The sequence below is a fragment of the Cinclus cinclus genome, chromosome 4, assembly GCF_963662255.1.
Source record: "Cinclus cinclus chromosome 4, bCinCin1.1, whole genome shotgun sequence".
NCBI lineage: Eukaryota > Metazoa > Chordata > Aves > Passeriformes > Cinclidae > Cinclus > Cinclus cinclus.
In genome coordinates this window covers 28595229-28615991 of record NC_085049.1, presented here as the reverse complement: position 1 = coordinate 28615991, position 20763 = coordinate 28595229, and the positions used below count along the sequence as shown (strand labels likewise).

General features: G+C 39.1%; 1 protein-coding gene across 1 annotated transcript in view; it reads right to left on the bottom strand.

The window, feature by feature from the left end:
* The window catches only part of WNK1 (WNK lysine deficient protein kinase 1), a 98349-nt gene that overhangs the window by 36599 nt on the left and 40987 nt on the right, over positions 1-20763 (bottom strand). The window contains exons 5-9 of the mRNA XM_062491884.1: positions 7648-7736; positions 6434-6653; positions 5878-6214; positions 4603-4787; positions 4103-4111 (exon numbers count right to left, since the gene is read on the bottom strand). Of these exons, the coding sequence (XP_062347868.1) occupies positions 4103-4111; positions 4603-4787; positions 5878-6214; positions 6434-6653; positions 7648-7736 (840 nt within the window). The remainder of the gene's footprint in view (positions 1-4102; positions 4112-4602; positions 4788-5877; positions 6215-6433; positions 6654-7647; positions 7737-20763) is intronic.

The following is a 20763-nucleotide window of genomic DNA, read 5'->3' as shown; positions in this document are numbered from 1 at the left end:
ATCAACTACCTGAAGTCACTGCCATATGTGGAATATGAAATTCAGAACTTGAGAGCAGCAACAATGCAGAGCCTCCAATTTCCACTTAGATGACATTCAATGTTAGTACTTTCCAATACACAAACCACAGTGCTAGTGTGTCCTATATGCTACCCCAAAAGCTAAAAAGAAACCTTTTATAAGACAAAATTGACCATTTAATCACTTATGATCACATCTTTTCATATATAAAATTAGCACTCATTGAAATAAAATTAACCCTTGCCTGGATAATAAAACATTCACACGTTTCATAACAGCAGAGTCCTCAGATAATCCACTCTGAGGTACCACTTCAGATGAGGCTCATCTTATTTAAGAGCTGTAGGGAATATTTCACTAAACAGAGTTCTATGTAAGAATATCAAACAATTTAGTAATTTTGCATCTTTTCATGTCTGCCTGCAGTATGCTCAGAGACAATGTATTCTCTTCCCTAATGGAAAAAAACCTTGCAGGAGTCAGTAGTAAACATACTGTCCAAGACAAATGGCACTTATGACTTTTTCAAGTTGCTGTTTCCACATTCTTTACTTTCTCCCCAGCCTCTTTTGTCCGGAAAAGCAGCAGCAAATTTCCATATTGACCGACAGTAATGAGAAGGTCCTACAGATGAAGTACCTTTCCTATGTTCTAAACCTAGTTCCACTTACTTCATTTACACAAAAATGCTTCTCAAAACTTATTTTGTGTAAACTGAAGCTCAAAATGGAAAAGCAACTACCTCTTCTATTGCACGTTATCTTTGCATCTGTCTTTCTAAGAAACATGAAACTACTGTTTCTTCCCATTAAGAAGCAGTTGAAGTGGCATTTCTGATAAGAATTTACAAAAAAAGCCTCAAAAGTGTTCATACTCTTAATATCTAGTATCACAGCTACCAAAGCTTTAACAATAAGCAGCCACAGCAATCAGGCTTGTAAAGGTGGTTGTTTTGTGCAGGGCTTAATTAGTACTCATTGTTTACTTAGAAGTTGAAAAATAGGTCTTCTGACTAGGTTATAAGAACTAGTCTTCCCTTTACCTTCTGTGGTACAACTGGGTAATTTACATTTATACTAGCCTAAAAGACAAGAAACAAGCAGTCAGCCACTGTTTGATAATGTTTACGTGTACTGCGTCATAGAAATAAATTTAAAAGAAAAATCAACATTCCAGCAGCACAGCATAAGGAATTGACTCTTCAATTTCTCCCTTTAAAAATGCCCAGAGCCCAGGATGTATTTAATGATAACTTATCTTACTGTGCCAGGAGGCAAATGGTAACACATACAGGACTGACAGAGAGGGAGGGCAGGCTGGAGCGTCGATGCTTGCGTGGAGAGGCAGAGTGCATGGGCAGGACACTTTCCAGGGCTTTAGAAAGCTTTTCTGCAAAGGTTTCTTCAGGGACAGTCCGAAGGTAGAAAGGAGAAAGAGGTGCAGACAGCACTGGTGGTGGGGTGCAAGGAGCACTGAGAGGGATGCAGGACATACAGGGAAGAGCAGGAAGGTGGGGGACACAAACTGACATGCTACGACCACGTTGAAGCTAAAGGAGGAAAACAAAAGTTAAGAATTGAACATTTAAAAAAAAGTAATAACAAAACCAGCAAAAACTATAATGAGGTAGAAAGGAAATGAAGACACACAATGGAAGGCCCAATATTGAATAATGTGATATCACAAGATATGATAATGCTGAATGAATGCCAAGACACACTGGGAACAGGCTGTGTGCACCTCTGAGGAGCCCAGTTTGCCTTAGATAACTGAGCAGTGTGGAAATCTCCCTGGTACCCTTATGAGAAACACATGGAAGACAGATCAGACAGAGAATGTTTTCTCTGGGGCCACAGACACAGCCCATAGCGTGTGTACTCAAAGCATCTGGTAGTCTGACAAATAAAAACTTAGATACTAATGAGCTTTCAAACATTCATTAGTTTTTAGCATGAATGCGTGCTTACAGCTATCACCTAGTTCCTCTACTGGGGCAGTCCCTTTGCTGGAATTATGAGAACTAAATGTATGCAGCTGGCTCTTTATTAACTGAAACATTGCCATAAAAATTTAAACCTTACACCCTCTGCAACACAAGTTGTGGAAAAAACTCAGTTTAATCTGTGGAAAATTCTGTGAAATCAGTCTTAGACAAGTATCTTCCAGATGCTGGGCCAATAAAAGCATTTGGATTTTGTAATCTTACCACAATCCAGAAGGCCACAGGTCAAAATCCAATCAAATCAGAAGAAACAGAATAAAGTTTTGAGGTGGGATTTGCATTTTTTGGTTTGAGGGGTGTTTGTTACCGCTTTTATTTTTTTTCATGTTGCATTGTGTTTTGCTGTGGGTTAAGTGAATGGAAACATGATGTTTTTAAAGAGGCAGTACACGCTTTTTTTGGAGGCAACTAATTAAAATCAAATACAGGCCTCCCGAGAGAAAACAGCAAGATATTCAGGGGAGATTTGATTTCAAGATTTCTGTTGTGAGAAATCTTGCTAGACTGATTAAAAATCTGGGAGAGAGATAGAAAAGAACTCAAATGGTTAACTAAATACATCTTCATCTATTCCAAGGCAGGAGTGGTTATACATCATTCTGACTCTAATTTAGTTCAGGAACATCTCCACTGATATGATGTGGATATTTGTCTATTTTTGCCGAGTATTACAAAAGCCACCTTCCCAAACAATAATTCTATGCTGCAATTTAGGCTTATCACTCCTTATTCTAACAACAATGTTGTGATCTGATTAGCCTCCTCTTACTTCATAGCAGCCTTTTACAGCTTTCTCTCTCCTCAGGCTTGTCTTGTATAGACTCAATTATTTCAGTCTTCCCACATAAACCACTTTTTTTGTACTTCTCCTGGGGTTTTTTTAAACACTCTCCTCTGGATTTTCTCCCAAGCCACCCTCCAATTCATTCAACCAAGGTATCTAGGATAGACTTACCAATAGTCAAGAGAAGAAACTACTATTTCATATAATGGGATGTTTGCCTTTTTTATGACAGCATGATGTTTTTGACCATGTCCAGTTTGTGGTCCAATAGAATCCCTGACTTTTAAAAAATTTATTTTGGAAAACAGCTGCCTAGCCAGTGTTTACTCATTATGTACTTGTGCATCTGATTATTCCAGTTCAAGCACAAACCTTGTTCTTGTCCTGATCAAACTGCATTCTGTGAGTCTTTTCAAGGCCATTTCTTCAGTCGTCAATATAATTTCGACCTGTCAGCCCCTTCCCAACAAAGGGTTAGTAGTCCCTATAGTCTGTCAGCCTCCTGGCACCACTGTTGTCATCATACAGCATGAGCACATTTTTGCACCAAACTAAGCAGCTTAGCTATACCTCTATCATATGCTTGTTCCGCCTCCTCCCTAAAGATTCTGGTCTTTCAACCTGGAAGCCAGCCATCCCAAGAGAGTGACATGGCTTCTGGTCCAGTATGTGCCCACACACCAAAATACGGCTTACCCAGAAGAGCAGCTTGTTTAGAGGGATTAAGAACTCATCATCAAGGACTAATAGTACCACCTACCTCAGGTTAAGTATCTTTGAAAAAGAATGAGATGCTTTGATTGTGGGTGACAGCAGCCTGTTTGCCAAAATCCTAGTTATACCAATGACTCTGTAATAAAGCCTACAACCACAGGTACCAGCAGAAGTGAGGACCCTCACTCTTAAGTGTCTCCTTGATGATATTACCACATCATACCATGATGTCTGCCTCAGTCTTGGATTTTTATTTGTGTAAAAAACAAGTGACAAGGGAACCACTGAACACAATATAAAAGTAGCAGACGTTCTACTCCAGAGTTAGAATAGATTTCTGCAGACTCTCTTACTCAGATCTAAAAACATACCAAGGAAAAAACATACCAAAATAAAAGGGCAACACAAATGAACATAGTAGGAAAAGTATTTGTGCCCAGTGCAGACTTTCCAGGGAAAAGGAATACGCATGATAAGCAAATCAACACAAGCTAGAAATAAAACTGGGAGGAAGGATGTGGGGTCTTTTCAGTCTGGACTTGTCACATGCAACATTCTGAAACAGTTAAAAAAAGTCTTACCTGCAAAATCTGTAATCAAAGTCTCACAGAACACACACAGCAATTTCATACAGTGGCTTCAATTATTCTAATCCCTTCTACAAACTAAACCAGCAGCTTCATCCCTGGTAACTTCATATACACATACATACACCACCTTCCCAAGCAAGATTAAATACTTATTTTCATAAAGTAGTCTTGTTCTGAGGATGTTACTTCCATTCACAAAAACAACTAACCAATTATTCTGCTTAACTGCAGCCAAGATTAAATAAAAGCTTTAAAGACAAAGATGCTCTTGCACTTTCCCCTCCCCCTCTAAAATCAGTCATTTTGGAAAAAAAAAAACCAAAAAAAAAAAAAAAAAAGCAAGCCCCTGAATTCCTCCCAAGCAGAATTTCTATCCTATGCAAAACAAAACATATGTGGAAGATGGCCTGGTAGACTTTCCTCTCGCCTTCCACCAGGCATACAAAATCTAGTGATTCCATGCATTTGCAGTGCCGTAAGGTCTGGCTTACCGCTGCAGGTGGCTGGTACCCTCCATGCTGCTGGGACTGCACTTGGCCAACTGAAGCTGGGTATCCCTGGACTCCAGTGTTTGAGACTGACTGGTCATGCTGGGAACCATAGGACACAGCCTGCTGACTGCTCACAGATTCTGTGTACACAGATGACCCCTGGCCACTGTCAACAGTTCCATCAGCTGCAAAAGTTAAGGATAAAAATCTGCGTTTCAAGAACTGTGGTCTGGATTAAAATTTGCAAGATCCTATAATTGATCAAATATTAAATTGATTTTTGTGCCATGTCACGTGGACCTTTATTAGCATTTTACCTCTTGTAATATTTAAGCTGACTTTAAAATTATTTTTTTTTCCTTCATTATGTCTTCCCCTACAACCCTGACAAAATTACTCATTTCAGGATTTCTTTGGGAAGATATTTAAGAATGACCTACATTTCCTACAAAAGGCTAGACTAGAAATAGAAACCTAAATTTCACATTGTTATGAATGATCTTTCAAGGTTTATTAATCATTATTTTTCTTTAACTTTACACCGACATTTAAAATAGGGGCGTTGTGCTGGCTGGCAGATGTACTTTGTAGGCACAGCAGCAAGCTAGGCACAATAGTCAAAATTCCTGTTATCTACAGAGCAGACAGTAATCTGCTTTTTAACTTTATCATTCTAATATAGAAGTTGTCATCTTCCATCATTATTCAAATACTAATTCAAACACTGGCATGGAAGAAGACGAAAAGAGGATTATTAATTCATCTTTTCATGTACAGTATGTAAAACAAAATTAAGACCTTTCAGAAAGGAAACTATGAGCTGAACCACCAGTAGATTAATCTCATTTCCACTTTAAAAGTAAGGTAACAAGGATTCAAATAAGCAGTTTTAATAGCCTGATCTGCACTGGGGTGCAGGAGCATACAGCTGTCTGCAGGGCCACAATATACTGTCCCTGTAGGAGGGCAGCAAAACCAAGGGCACCTATTGATGCTTTAGGTGCCCCAGTTCATCCAGTATATTGCCTTGAAACAAAAAGAAACTGTTTTGTGCTAAGACACTGGGCTGCAAATAGTGCCAAGCCTTGCCTCAGCTAAGCCACATGAATGCATCTTATGTTGCTATGCTTTCTAGTGGCCTACTGTTCTTCAGCAACAGCAATGGCAGACAGCATCATCTTAAGGTATCTACTGCTCCACCCACCAAAAGTGTAAGACTAATGGGAGGAACTGTGTAATGTGAGAGTTCCTAAAGAAACCAACTGAGGCACTTACAAAGAACAGATATACTGGGTTGCTGGAACTGCAGCTGTTGGTGTTGATCAGCTTCTGGCTCTTCAGGCTCCACTTGTGTAGAAACCGACGCTGAAGCAGTGGGGACAGAAGTAGTACCAGTGACAGACTGGGGATGCTTTGACCCTGCATGGGAAGCACTTGATGGCTGCTGTTGCTCCAGCTGCTGCTTCTGACTACCTTCTTCCTGAAGTATATTCTCCTGCTCTTCTTGCACCGACTGGCGCTGCTCTCGCTTGCGCTTAATCAAAGAGACCCTGTCCTTGATAGCCTTCGCCATTGTCTTGTGATCCCCTTCACAGACATAGCCAGACTCCACCTGAAGGAGGATACATTCACAGAATTCACACAGCCACAGACAGCCCCTGGCCAAGCACTATGACAAAGCTACCACTTTCTGGCACTAACTTCTCATCCACACACTCCTGAACCCATTTACTTTCTAGACAGTAGCAGCAAAAGCAGAGGCTGACAGATCACATTTCACTGTCACACAACAGCACTACTTCCACAGCTTTGTCAGACCACCAGCACTTACCATTTCCTGTGCTACATCCTCTGGGACATCTCTTTCCAAATCAAATGAAAACTCTATTGCCTCATTATCTTTATATTTGCCCTTGAGTTTTTTGATGTCTTCAATTCGCAGCCAGAGTTTAATGGCAATTTTTTCTCCATCATCTTCCTCTGCAAGCTCTACCCGTACTCCAGTCTCTTCTTGGAAGAAAGCATGATTCAAGAGGTCCTTAATAGCATATCTAGATAGTGGGAGAGAATGTAGAAAGCGCATGCAGTTATCAGGATTTCATCAAATATTAGGGAATAACCTTGCCAGGTGCTCCCCTGATTTTTCTGTAAGTTTAACGTTGTTTCAAACCACCTCACGTGCATTCTGTTTGGCATAATTAGAAGCTTTGTCCTGAAGGTACAAAAGAGATTTACGAGCACATCATTAACAATCATAGTTAACAGTTTAAACTAAATGGCAAGAAATAACTGATGTGCAGCAACAAAATTAACTTCATATGAGAAAAAAAATACTAAATTGTTTAAAAGCCAGAAAAACAAACTAAAAATACACAGAAACACAATCAGATGTAAAACTTCAAGAGTCAGTAAGAGGGGATGAATAAACATCCATGAACAAAACTAGTTCTGAACAGAAGAGAGGGCAGCTAGAGGGTGGACTAAAGTCTGAAATCAGACATTGAGTAAGCAACAACCATGTAAAAAAAGAAAACAAAACAAATCCCACAGATAAGCCATCAGAGCAGTCACAGATTTCCTGTGATGGTATACATTAGCTATTGGAAGTAGAAGCCATCTTGCAGAAAATGTGGCTAAAATGAGCAGCAAGAATTTAAAACTTATTAAGAGTCCTCAAAATAATCAATCATACCAACAGAATCAAAGGGACAAAAAATCTGAAAGGATTACAGAACAACCAACCAATCCAAACACCTAGAAACCTGCAAGGATTATTTTGCTGACTAGGGAAAAGTTTTAATAAAAGCAATAGAATTTCTGAATAAACTGTCCTGGATGGTTACTATGGCATTTGCACTTTTCCTGACACTGTTAATTCTCTAAAACAATCACTGAATAGGAATCTGCCAAAGAACAGTAATACTGGCTTCCCAACTTTCACCAGAACAAAGAAGACCCCAGGAACTACCTAGATTTGATATAGTCACACTTAAAGGACTCAAACAGCTGCTAATACCTTTCTTTACCTGCAAAGCAAGCACTTACCTTTCGCCCTTGTTTTGCCGAATGCATCCCTCAATAATCTCCTTCACTTCAGGGATTGCTACTTTATCAAAGCTGGCTGGCTTGACACCCTGAAACACACAAGTGACAACTAAGAAACTGCAAGGCCCTTTTGATTTAAGTCTTGATTTTGCTGACAAACCACCTATTTTTATTCTCCAGATAACAGACCTAAATAACTAGTGCAAATTAAAGCAAAGTCTGACCCCAAGACTACTGCTCATTTATTGGGGACTTATGCAAACATTCCACACAGAAGGCATTGGCACTTGGGTCCTCAAGTTATCATAGGAGAACTGTTTAGTGTCTATAGCAGTTGTGCTGTTAGAGGGAAGTATACAGGCTGGACAGAGAATGGAAGGAAATGGTTCCTATGTAACATTAATGCAGGAAGCCACTGGATTAATTTAGCAGTCTTCAAAGCATTCAGATGCTTCCAACCTGTCGTTATTTGAAGTAATTATTTTTACAGGAAAAACCTTAACCCAGGATGATCTGACTGTCCAATGTTAAAAAAAAAACACCAAAAACCTTCAGTATATTAGCTCTCCCCCAAAGGCCTAATATACCTAAACCACATCCTGCATCAGTGCTGTTGTGATTTCAGTGAAATGAGCTTAGCAATACAGGTCCGTCCAAAATCCCTTCCACAATACACAACAACCCTTTTGCTAATACATGCTAAAGCCACAGGGGGAAAGCAAAACAAAATCTAAGTAAGATCAACCACCCAAAGCATTAAAACAAACATGCCATGAGATGTGACCATCTGGGAATTCTGAAAAACATTTCAGGCAGAGAGCCAAGCTTCATCATGTAATCACAGCCAAAAGTGGCATTTTTGGGGCTAATTGTCCACAACAACAAAATGTGGCACTCAATTTTACTTCATTCAGCCTTTAGTTTTAAATTCTATATTTTAGACAGCGAAGTGAGAGAGGATGAAGACATGCTGTTCAAATGTTGGAAATGTTTTCAAGCTGAACAATCCTGAAATTATACACCTGATACATTTGACCCTGTGTCATTGCTGAATGACAACTAAACATGAAGTGAATGAAAACCACAGCTCTGAAGTACAGAAATAAATGAAATAACAGTACAAGGACTGTGATTTGTGCCCTAAACAAAAAGTACTTTTCCCAATATCCTACAAAAGACTGGTGGCATCAAGACATGATCCTTCCCCATTCCTCTATTGTGAGCAGGAAACAAGCCTTGAAATAGAAAAGTTTGATTCTAAACCCCAGTCTTTGCAACTACTGACCCTGTACTCGGAGCTCTTAAAGGGAAAAGAAAAACACAAAAACCCCACACTGCAGAACAGAAACAATTTATTTGATAAAAACCAGTATGCTCTTCTAACAGGAAGGTTATCTATTTCTTTGGTGTAAAATTTACCTTTGTGAAACTCTAGCAATTGAAATTCACAGAACTGCAGATTACTGTGACTAGAATAAGCACTGAAACACAGGCTGCCAGTGAACATTAGCTGAATGCTTTTAGAAGCTTTGCTGACTATTGAGCCTTAAGAAAAATCAATGCCCCAGGTAAAAGATCAGACCCAAGTTTGGATGGGTAAGTTTCAGACTATAACCAGGCCTTTATCATAAGCCTCCAGCTTCCAAGAAGGAGAGAGAGCTCTCCACTCTCAAGGGATTTATAAAACTCTGCTCAAATAGTTGACTTGTCAAAGATGCCCACCTTTCATTATGACCACATTTTAAATGGTCCCGGAAGTTCAGCTTTATATATAAAGTATAGATATTTCTATGTATGACTAAATGCTCTCCTGTATAACATATATAAACTACGCAACAACTATTCAATCTTCATTGCACATATTCCCATCTAAATTTGCCCAAGTTCAACATATCCAAGTCTCCTAAATAACTCAAGCCTCAGGCATAGCAGCATGTACTGACATTAATTTACACTGTGGCAGCAGAAGGATGATGTCACATCTGTGACAACCTCATTTCAGAAAACTAAAAGCTAACATGAGGAAGACAACTGCTACAAAAAAATATCAGCATAATGAAGCCATGAATATGAATTTTCTTGTTAATTATTGTACCACATGCTCCGCTCTTGCACAGAGCCTGAAAAGTTAAAGGTAAGCATGGACTTTTAAAATCAGTAATTCAGTCTGCTACCCTGCATTTCTTACTGCTAAAAGAAATTAAACATTTGTCCAAAATCCTTCAATGAGGGCCATTTTACAATACCCCATTATATGAATTCCAAACCAAGAGTTTAGTTAAAAAGTGAAGCTCCTGCCTGCCTCCTCCAGCAGAGCTTCCATGTTCCAACTGCTCCCCAGAAAATCCGGGAAAACATCACACTAGGGCCTAAAATTGACACTGGATTCCGTGTTCAAGCAGCTCCCTATTTCTCACTTTGGTCCACAGTCCATAAGAGCTGCCTAAGCCTCCTCTCCAGCTCTGGACAAGCACTCCCCAGATACTGAACTTCATCAGCTTTTCAAACCCTTTTGTTCCCTCCTGCAAGCACTAACAGAAGTGTTGAACTATTTTATAAAACAAGAGGGGGGTACTAAAAAAAGATTAAAAACCAATAAATCTGTGAAATCTTTTCTACCCAGAGCTGCCTATACACCTTAATCTGCCATCACACAAAAACCCAAGGGAGGCCAGGCCCTGAAGTTCGCATAACCTTGATGTGGTCTTAGGAGTGGGCAGCCAAGCACACCTTCAGCAGTTTCTGAACCCAAAGGCACTCAAGGAAATGTTATGCCAGTGTTTTCTGGTTTTACCACATTTAAAATGGTCACATTCCTATGTGCTGCTCCTGGTCCTCAAACTCCTTAGAAGAACCACAGGACAACTCAAATCCTAATGTATTAGTATTATTTCCCAGTGGCAGCTTGTTAAGAACTAAACAGCCAAATCCCACTAGCATTATTTCCAAGTTTGCTGAGAAACAGCAGGAAGAGTTCTCACAGAGAAAAAAACAAACATGGACAGGTACAATAGGCACACATGAAAATCAACATTTTCTCAATCTATTGCTCTAAAATCACACAAACTGGCAGTGCTGCTGAAATCAACAGCCTCTTTTTCTCCATTTCCCATTTCCACACCCATGTAATTTCCTTTCTTTTGCCAGCAAATACATTTATACAGTTGTAAATGAACCAAATCACAGCATGTATTAGACTTGAAACAAATCCAACCAAAAAAGGCTGCAGCAGCTTCCAGTGAGCAGAAGTTCCCTACACTGTTGCTCAAGCTCTCGGGTTTACAGAAGGACAGTCAGGGTAGAACTGTTTATTTTGAAAGGAGCACCAACTTAACAATAAAAATCACTGAACACTTACATTTTGAGTAAACCTCTAAAATATGGATATTTATGTAGGTAGCCACAGATACAAAACTAAAAACTCATAGTTTGCATGTTAAGCATAAGAAAGATTTCATATTTCACTTAACTTAGTTGTGATAGTTTGTGATTTTATCAGATTTTAATCAGGGGGGAAAAACATGTTCCAAAATTCAACATATAGGGTTATTTGATCAACTGAAGGCAAGATAGGTATTCTCAAAAACACTAAATTTCCAGGAAACTTTTAAACCCCAAAGTATAAGCTATTCAGAACTCTTAACAATTTTTGCCTAGAAACATGTAATATTTTGCATTGGTTAATCACAAGATTACAGAGTCAGTAGTTTAACACCTGGTTCTAATGCAAGAAATATTCAAAACAATCTACTTCATTAGAGACGGTACAATCAGTGCTATATAACTTCTATAACAAATCAAAATGAAGGCAGATGAAGAGTTACATACTCTCAGACATTCTAAATTTAAGAAAAAATACTTAGATTTGGACCAAAACCATAGGTGGAAAATAGCAGAATAAATAAATGTTCCAGCCTTGATGGTCAGGATTTTAATTTACATTTAAAAAAAACTACAGGGGAAAAAGTCAAGTTTAAAAGCTAGAGAACCAAGCTACGCAAATGCAAAGCAGTTAAAAAGATTTGTAGAGAACTCTAATTCACCTCCAAAATACTTTCCTGTGCTACACACACTTGTCGAAGCTGAAATTCTTACCTCTTTAGCACAATCCTTGTGAGAGCAGCAACAGTGGGAGGTAACAATTACAAATATGGGACAGATCTCTCTTTTTGTGAAATCCATCAGGAAAAGAGAGGCACACACACCAGAGTTAGCAAGGTGCTATTCTCCGACGGGACTCCACTGGGCTGTGGACTTAACGCACAGCAGAAGGAAAGCAGACATCAAGACTAGAAGGGAGCATTGTTTTCTCTTTGACACTTCTTGTTATTTTCCAAGTCCAGTACATGAGGCTGCAGAGATCTGAGCTCAATATCTGCTTTTGTCACTCTAATACTGAATAAAAAGGATCAGTATAAGCAAGAGGTAAGCGCATCCCCTTCTGCCTGCCCTGCCTCCCAAGAGCAGGAAGAAGTGACAGCAGAGGGATCCTTTACTTCCTCTGCATGTCCCCGCCCTCCCACTCGGCTGCTCTGCCTACTCTCCACCCAGGTTTTCTGCAAGAGTTTAAGGCTGTGTGATCATCACACAGTACCCCCCTGCTGCTGCAAAAGTACCTGTTGGACCAGGGCAAGCAGGTCACTCAGTGTGCTGTGCAGTGGAATGAAAGCACTTGCTGCTTCTCCTTTCCTTTCCACAGAGCTACAGATCACACACAGCTCACTGCCATTCACTCTAACTAAACACAAGTCACCACTAAGATAGTATAATGCATTTGGCTACCAGTGACAACACCATCTAACCTCCTTTTCCTTAATGTGAGGGTGCAGAGATTTGAAGGTGATTTTTGAACTGCTGGACAACATTAGAAAGCTGCATTGTTGCTTGGTTTACACCATATGCTCACAGCAATCCAGAGTTATATTTTCTAGTACCCCTCACTAGGCTTCAGACCTCAACCTGAAGTTTGATTTTTTTTTATTTTTCTTCTGATATCTAGCTCCAAGCAACCACCGTCAAATCTGTTTATTAATCAAATCAGCTGGCCATAGCTTCAGGGTTTGGGGGATTTTTATCATAAGGACGTTAAGGAACAATGCTAAGAAAGTTCACATACACTGTTTTAGAGATGAAGTTAACAAACTCATTTTGTCAAGCTAGTGGTGATGAACTGTGATAAAATTCAATTTAGAATTATCAAGATCACTTTTCACCCCAAAATAACATACTCAGTTCCTCAAGCATACCACAGTTATACCAGTAGTGTTTTTAGAGTATACACCATCAGTGCTGCAAAAGCAACACTCCACACACTTAATTAAGGCTAAACTTGTCATGCACAGCATGACCTGCAAAGAACATTCAACATTCCAATTTTCTCCAAGCCGAGTCTACCTGTCCCAGTCTAACCACAACTCTTGCTTGACTCTTTTCAAAGATGCTGTAACTCTAAGAGCCTGAAAAGAATTCTACAGTAACTTATTAATCTCCTCAAACAAAATGTTCTAACATTGCAGTCCAGAAGCTAATAGCACCAGCAGCAAAGTCAAATCACACAAACAAAGTCATGAAAGTGTCTATATTTCCCTTCTGCTAAGTTGTTACCATTCTAGTTTGAGCCAGTCCCAGGCTTCCACAAACCATTAATTCAAGAATTTAGAGAGTGTATGATTGCACTGGAAAAAAGATCCGACCTCTTTCCCTCAGCCCCAGAGATGCCCTCAGGCAATGGTGTATATATAGCATTTAAACTGGTTTACCCCGTGATCTCCTAAATTTCACTACCTGCAATTAGTTACTTACCTAGCCCTCAAAACCTGTGTTTTTAACCATTTCACCACCTGTAATTCTTCAGATTAATCTTGCTAACTGTTCTAAGAACAACCTTTCAGATTTAGTTTTTTCCTTATCTCAGTCTTACAGACTTAGTTTTTTCCTTATTTCACAAAGGATACTCCTGAAAATATTTTGATAATTCTCAACCCAGTTCAACTGAATACATACTATGATAAGAAAGACTTCATCTTAAGATTTGCTCAGTTCAAGAGACACATGTTTTGCCTAGAGGACTGATTTTCTTGTTCTGGTAAAAGAGCAAATTAGACTATTTTTGGGTTTTTTTTTTAATAGAAATGCAACATACTAAACAGAAGTAAAAATTTAGCTTCACTGATGTCAGTATTTTCATGGCAATTAATTCTGGACAATTGATAATTCTGCCAAGAATTAAATTGGTAAATCCTGCAGCATAAGCTCTGTACCAGATCAGTATCCTAGCAGAGTAAACAGTATTATTGCAATACAAGCAGTGGAAGCAGATGAAAGCTTGAGTGAGACAGAGCCAGCTCATGAGGCACTGTTCAGGCAGGAAGGCCTCTGTCTTCCCTTCTGATCAAAAGCAACGACTGCACATTTTGAACTTGACAGATCTACCATCTGCCACATCAAAATTTCCCATCTCAACTATTTGAGAGCTCTATGCCACTGAAACACTTGAACCAACTGGCCTTCACCCTCTGCAGTGCAGAGTGTCTAAAAGTGTATAAGTTATTTAAATCACATGACCCTTAACTTTTTCCAAACCAACGGGTAAGCATGTGCGCCCAGAGTTCAGAATCACACTGTGAAGACAATGGCAGTGATGTAGAATTTTTACAGGCCTGCTGGCTGCAGCCTCATTGATCACAATTCAGAAATTCTTCCTCTTCAATTTGCCACCTAACCTCAAATATATTTTGAGTCATTAATAAAAAAAGTAGAGGTCAATCACAACAACAAATTGCCAGATGCACAGAATTCATGTTGTTATACACACAAGATATATCTGTATCTTGACTAACACACTCAAACTAATTGCTTCTTCCTAAAGTTAAATTTGTATGAGAGAAATTTTGGTGAACAGAATAAAACAGACTCCTCATTCAGTCAGCAATCATTACTCACTATCACCTTCACATACATATCCTACAGGTGATCCACAAGCCAAAAAGCTGGAGAACACTGACACTGCCTAGTCAAACAACTTGTCTCTCAGTGTCTCAATCCTGTACTTTTATCTACTAAAGCCACAGATTTTACAGCATTCAAAGCCTTAAAAGACTGCTATAGGAGGCTATAGTTCTGTCACTTAACTCCCACACATTTAATTTTGAACAGGAACTAGTCATAACTCTTCTTAGAAATCACTGGCTGCAATCCTTTCCAGCACTCTCAAGTAAAGCTCAGTAACTAAAGTCAAAACCCGCTGTATTTGTGATAATATTGAAATGTTATGCACTATTGCAGAATATATACTATGGCTCAGACCTACCCCACCAACAAGTGATTAAGTTCAGTAAAAATGTTATTTTAAGATTTTAGTTAAGACACAGAAGTCCACTACTCTTCAGAACCACCAGGTAAATAAAGTATTTATTTCAGAAGTCCAAAGAATCTGAAGCTAAGAATATTGATTCAGTTAAAAAAAAATTAATCACAACAGCTACTGTAATTGCAGCAATTCTAATGTATAGAAGAAATTAATCAAGCTCCGGAACAGGAAATTTTGTTTCTTAGTGCACAGCTGGCAAACAATTAGCATATTGCTGCACAGAACAGTGAAGAGCCTTATTCAGAAACAGACAGTATGAGGACAAAAGTTCTTCTGTAACAGTAAAGTATGATTGGACAAGTAGATCAGGTATTTACTGCTTTACTCTTGCACAAAAGCATAAAGGTAAGATCAGTTGCCTCTATCATGCACAGTTCTTTAATCTCACCCATATAAGCAGGGATGCTGCCTCTATAATGTGAACACCTTGAGCTAGCTCAATGACCCTTTGCTTTATTGGGACTTCAGCTTGCAAATGGCTTTCAAAAAACCCCCCAAAACCAGACATGCCTAGACACACATTTCAGTTATATATATTTAGAAATGCCACAATACTAGACATGTCTGTCTTCTATTTTCAGTATGGAAAACATGTTTCTGAAAAGTAAAATTGTATTAGTTGCACTCTCTACTTTAATCAGCTCCCATTCTGGTAGAAAATCATCGTTCTGCACTCATTTTAAACATCATGTACAGTAACTCAAAAGCCACAGATTAGCTCCACTGGACTTTGTACTAAATTTCAAATTAAAAAAAAAAAAAAAAGTAACATGCGCCACAAGACCCATTCAGTACCAGAACTAGCCTTTAGAAAGGATTATCTACTTACAAGGCCTAAGGTAGCATTGCAAACACCAAAAATAGTGCACAATTCCAACAATGCACCAAAAGTCACCATGCCTTTTATTTTCAGACTTATTCTAATAGGAGTGAAGACTTTCCTGGAGTTATCCCATTCCTACCCCTTGCAACTAAAGCAGTACAGCTGGCAGGATAAGAAATAGTAGCCTATGCATTCTAAGTGTCAGTATTTTTAACTAGTGGCACTCTATGACAAATAACATTGAACCATCAGTCTCCCCACAGGAATGCTTCAGTGATTCACCAATCATAGAATTATAATGGTCCTCAACACAATGCAGAGCCAGGCATTTTAAAAGCACTTACCACCTCCCTGCTCCTAAGAGCCACCTTCCCATCTCCTGTTAAATTAAACTCAGTTAATGTAAGAACTAAATGGATGTTAGTACAGGATAGAATGTTAAACACTAGAATCATCATTTTAAGAGACCTGATCCTTAAAAGATACTTTTAAAACTCTTCAAATTTTTAAAAGATACATTGTTTAGCCCATATTCTGTGAACTTTCTTAGCTTTCTAAAAACACATTTAGGAACTCTGCATTACTACTACATTTCAGAACTTAAATCACACTTGATTTTATGCAACTCAACCAATGCTCATAATCCTCCACTCCTTTTAATTCCTGATCCTAAAAATCACATCCTGTTCAAAACTGACAAAAAACAACCCAGGCTCATCAGTGAGCCACGTAAGAAAGAAATAGCTCCCTTTACTTCAAGCTAAGTTTGTTTCACATCAATATTGACCAAAAAAAAGTCTTAACTGTAAACTTAAAGCTTCTGATGCTGAACAGTGAGCTACTTTTAGAAAATAATTCAGGCATCAACTCACTTAGCTGTGCAAACCACACAAAATCAGACTGGGTGAGACTGAAAAGGACCACAGTGGGTCATCCACTCCCAGTTTCCTGCTTGAGCAGGGCCATCCTGGAGCACATGGCACAGGATAGCCTCCAGAAGGTTCTGGAATATCCCCAGTGAGGGAGACTCCATACCCTCTCTGGACAATCTGTCCCAGTGCATGGTCACTGCACAGGAAAGAAGGGACTTCTGTGCATTGGTTTCTGCCCATTGCCTCTGTCCTATTGCCTGGTACCACCAAAAAACCCGGCTCCATCCTCTGACACCCTCCCTTCAGATATTCAGACATTGATAAGGTCCTCTCACTCTTCCCAAGGCTGAGCAGGCCCAGCTCCCTGAGCCTGTCCTGGTAAGAGAGATGTTCCTCCATCAGCTTTGTTGCCTGACTTACAGGCTCAAGCTGATCACTGCTTTTCCTTACCAGGATCATTGTAACTTGTTAAGGAGACCTTTTGCTTAAGATATTAATGCTTCAAATCTCTGAATTCCCACCTTCCATTTCTAAGGCTCTATATTTCTGAATTGATGAGTCAGTGAGTAAATCCTCACACAGGAAGATTCTGCACTCTTAAAACTGTTACAGCAAAATGCTTGTGACTGAGTTGAAGGGCTACAAGGAGCAAGTGAGAGAAATGCAAGCATTCTTTAGTTCAGTCAACGTGAGGCAAGGGAATTGCATGTGACATGAATTTTTTTTTTTTTTTTTTTTTTTTACATTTCACACTTCACTGCCAGAAGTTTCCTCTTTGAAGGAATACAAGAATTTACCCTTTCTTACAATTAAACTGTTTCCTGTGCTTGGGTGAAGGTTTGTGGCCTTTCACTACCCATTTTCACAAAAGATCACCTTCTCTGTTGGAGATTTTCCTCCCCTCCTTTTCCACTGATTTTTTTTTCCAATGCTTTTTTCACTAGAAAAGTTGATAGCAAAGATATCTCTGTATCTATTTAAACCAGGTCAAGAAACCAAGTCATCCAAGGTAAAGAAAACAGTTTTATTCATGCCTAAAAAATGCTAGATATTGTTTCCAGGAAGTAGAAGAGGAAATGAATCATCACTCATTAAGCACTGCAAGTAAAATTAATCATATGTCTAAAGGTTTAGCATTTTTTATTTGCTACTTTAGACCCCTCAGGAAGAAGAAGAAAGTAAGAGCTGGAATACTTTGCCCAGTGCATCTCTAGTAAAAATGAAGCAGCTGGCTGGTCTGGACAGTTAATGATGCCTAACTTTTAAGACTCTAAAGAAAAGACTCATTTTGTCTCAACTGACTGAATTACAGTACTTTGTAACTGCCTTGTTTCTGGCAAAGAGAATGACCTTCACTCTGACCAGTGAGTTCCAGTTCCCACCAGTTAGGGAGATTAAGGAGTTTAAAACCAGTTAGATACTGCCTGGTCACGTTACTCATTATGTGCCTTGCTCCCTTAGGCCCTTTTTTAAGCTCTGGAGAACCAAGAAGAAAAATGTTATGCCCGCTGTGGAACATTTCAGTACAGGACAACCGGTTTTTTTTAAAGTCAAAATGCAAAACTTTTTTTATTCCCCCCTTCTTGTCCTAAGGCCAGCTCGCACAACAGACATTTGTTTAGAGAGAAGAGACTGGACTTCTGGTGAAAGAAAGGACAAATGCAAAACTTCACTTTGTTAGAGTAAGCGTGGAGAAAATCAAGTACAGAGCACGAGTCCATAAGGAAAACTTAAAAGGTAAGTTTATATGATGGGAGGGGGGAGGAAAGAAAAGGGAGCTTTCTGCTCATACTCAGATGATTAGTACATTTGAAACTGAGGATGGTTTCATTAACTTTTTTGTAATGAACATATTTGGATTTTTATGTTAGTGGTAGACATGCAAGAAAAATCTGCAAAATAAACATATTGTCTTTTTACTAGTCCTGGGGCTAGTCAATCACCTAGCAAATTTAAGCCTTGGGACATCCAAGTATTAGAAATCTAGATTTTGAGGAAACAGCTTAGGTTTCCGTGGTCATACCAGAGGCTGAGACAAAGCAGCTGAAGTTACTGGAGTTAGTTATGCCTTCACTGCATTGATTCTCAAACAGACTAAATTAAGAAATCATACTTAAGATGCCTGTTCTATAAATATCTCTTTTTCCATTTAAATGCACATGTAGCCCATTTTAAATATCTTCTGTGACAAAGTGTTTAATTGCAATATGCATGGAACAGGACAAGGAAAACATACCAGTCTCCTGAGAAGAACAAAGTCAAACAGGGAAACCCTCCTGAATATTACCAAGATCTTACTCTTTTTTTGTTTGTTTGTTTGTTTTATGCAAGCAAGTACATAAGAGAATAATGTATCTTGATTTCATTTTGCATTGTAACTCTCTGCATTACTTGGATAGAGAGCAGAATTGCAAAAAAAAAACAAACAAAAAAAGGGATCCATTCCCTAATCTAGTAGTACGCTACACGGACAGCTGTGCTTGCCCAAGAGCGCAGAGGAGAAAAAATAAACCAAAGGAGCAGGAAACAGTGCTTTAACAATAGGGCAGCTTGTTATCAATTCATTGTAGGCTTAGATTATTTCTTTTCTGAGGCCAAGTAGGCATCACTAAGTGCTCACCGGACATACTCAGTCTCAGCTAAGGACACATACTGCTTAAGCCTCACAGATTTCTCCATCCCACAGGAAGTTAAAAATCCAAAGAGCTGCAATTTCTTTAAGTACTGACTACTAATTTATTTGGAACCATCCCCAAAGAACAGCAGAGGATGGCTTCAATAAAGAAAACAGGATTTTGAGACAAAATTGCAACACCATGATTTAATGAAAACAAAGAGCAAGGCTAGATTCCTTTATGCATGAGTGACAAGCCATGCACATGTCTTTCCTTTCTAAAGGAGCTGCTAGTGAAGGGGTCTGGAGTGAGTATGCTAAAGGGTGCATGTACAAACAGAGGTCAGTATTCTGTGTCAAACTACGGACTTCCTTACCAGAATGGTAAAACAAAGTTCAACATAACACCTTGAGCCCTACAAATTCTGCACAGTTATTTTTCTTAAGCCAGGTACATACCCAGATTCCTGTGTTAAAAGAAATATTCTAGATAAAGTGATCCAGAATAACAACTTAATTGCACTTGTGTTTCTTGGGCCAGAAAAAATTCAAGAACTTTACCCTAGGAATGTTTTAAGGAATTACAGGAACTTCCCAGTGAGATGGTGTAGATAATATAAATGAGCATCTTAGAAACAGCAGGCTTATGCAGCAATGTTATTGTCCAAGATGTGAAGCAACAATTACTGCCTGGGCCAAAACATCTCATCTGTGAGAGGAACTTCAGCCTTTAGATCCAAATTCTGGAGCTGTGCTCACCAAGATGTATTATTTAACAAAAAACTGCTTCCACCATGAGGAAAGACCCTGAACCAAAGAGGTAGAACAGAACCGAGTACCCTGAGCAATACTGCAAAGCCACAGTATCTGGGCATCAGCTAGAACCATCCTTATCAGAAAAGATGTCAGGTCAAAATGCAACACAGCTGAAGGCCACTTGAAAGAGAGATAGTGCACAGCAAAAATGGGAGAAAAGAACATAAGCTGGTATGACCAAGAGGTTCTGAGAGGACACCATGGGCATTAAGACACCTTTTACAAGATTCTGTCCTAAGAAATAGCAAGGATTTAAGATAATGGAGCAACTTTGCTTTTTACCAAGCCTAAGAGTTCCTGCAAAGAGGGTAAGGGAAATTAATTAATTTAAATACATATGGTCTGCGGTGAGTGGCTGCATATTTTGATCTTTTTGCCTTTGGGGTTTCAGTGGTTTTTAAGGTCCAACATAGTGTGACCTTTCATGACTTTCACAGCAGACCATTGCTATTGTCCTTCCTTCTGCTCTCTGTATGCACCTAGATAAAATAATCCTTTCAATTTAAGGTACAGCAGGACTGTAGCTGCTACCTGAAAACACGCCTAAACATGTCCAGGGAGGTAGCAGTGAAGGAGATGGAATGGATATGCTAAACATCTTCCACATAACACACCCACCTTC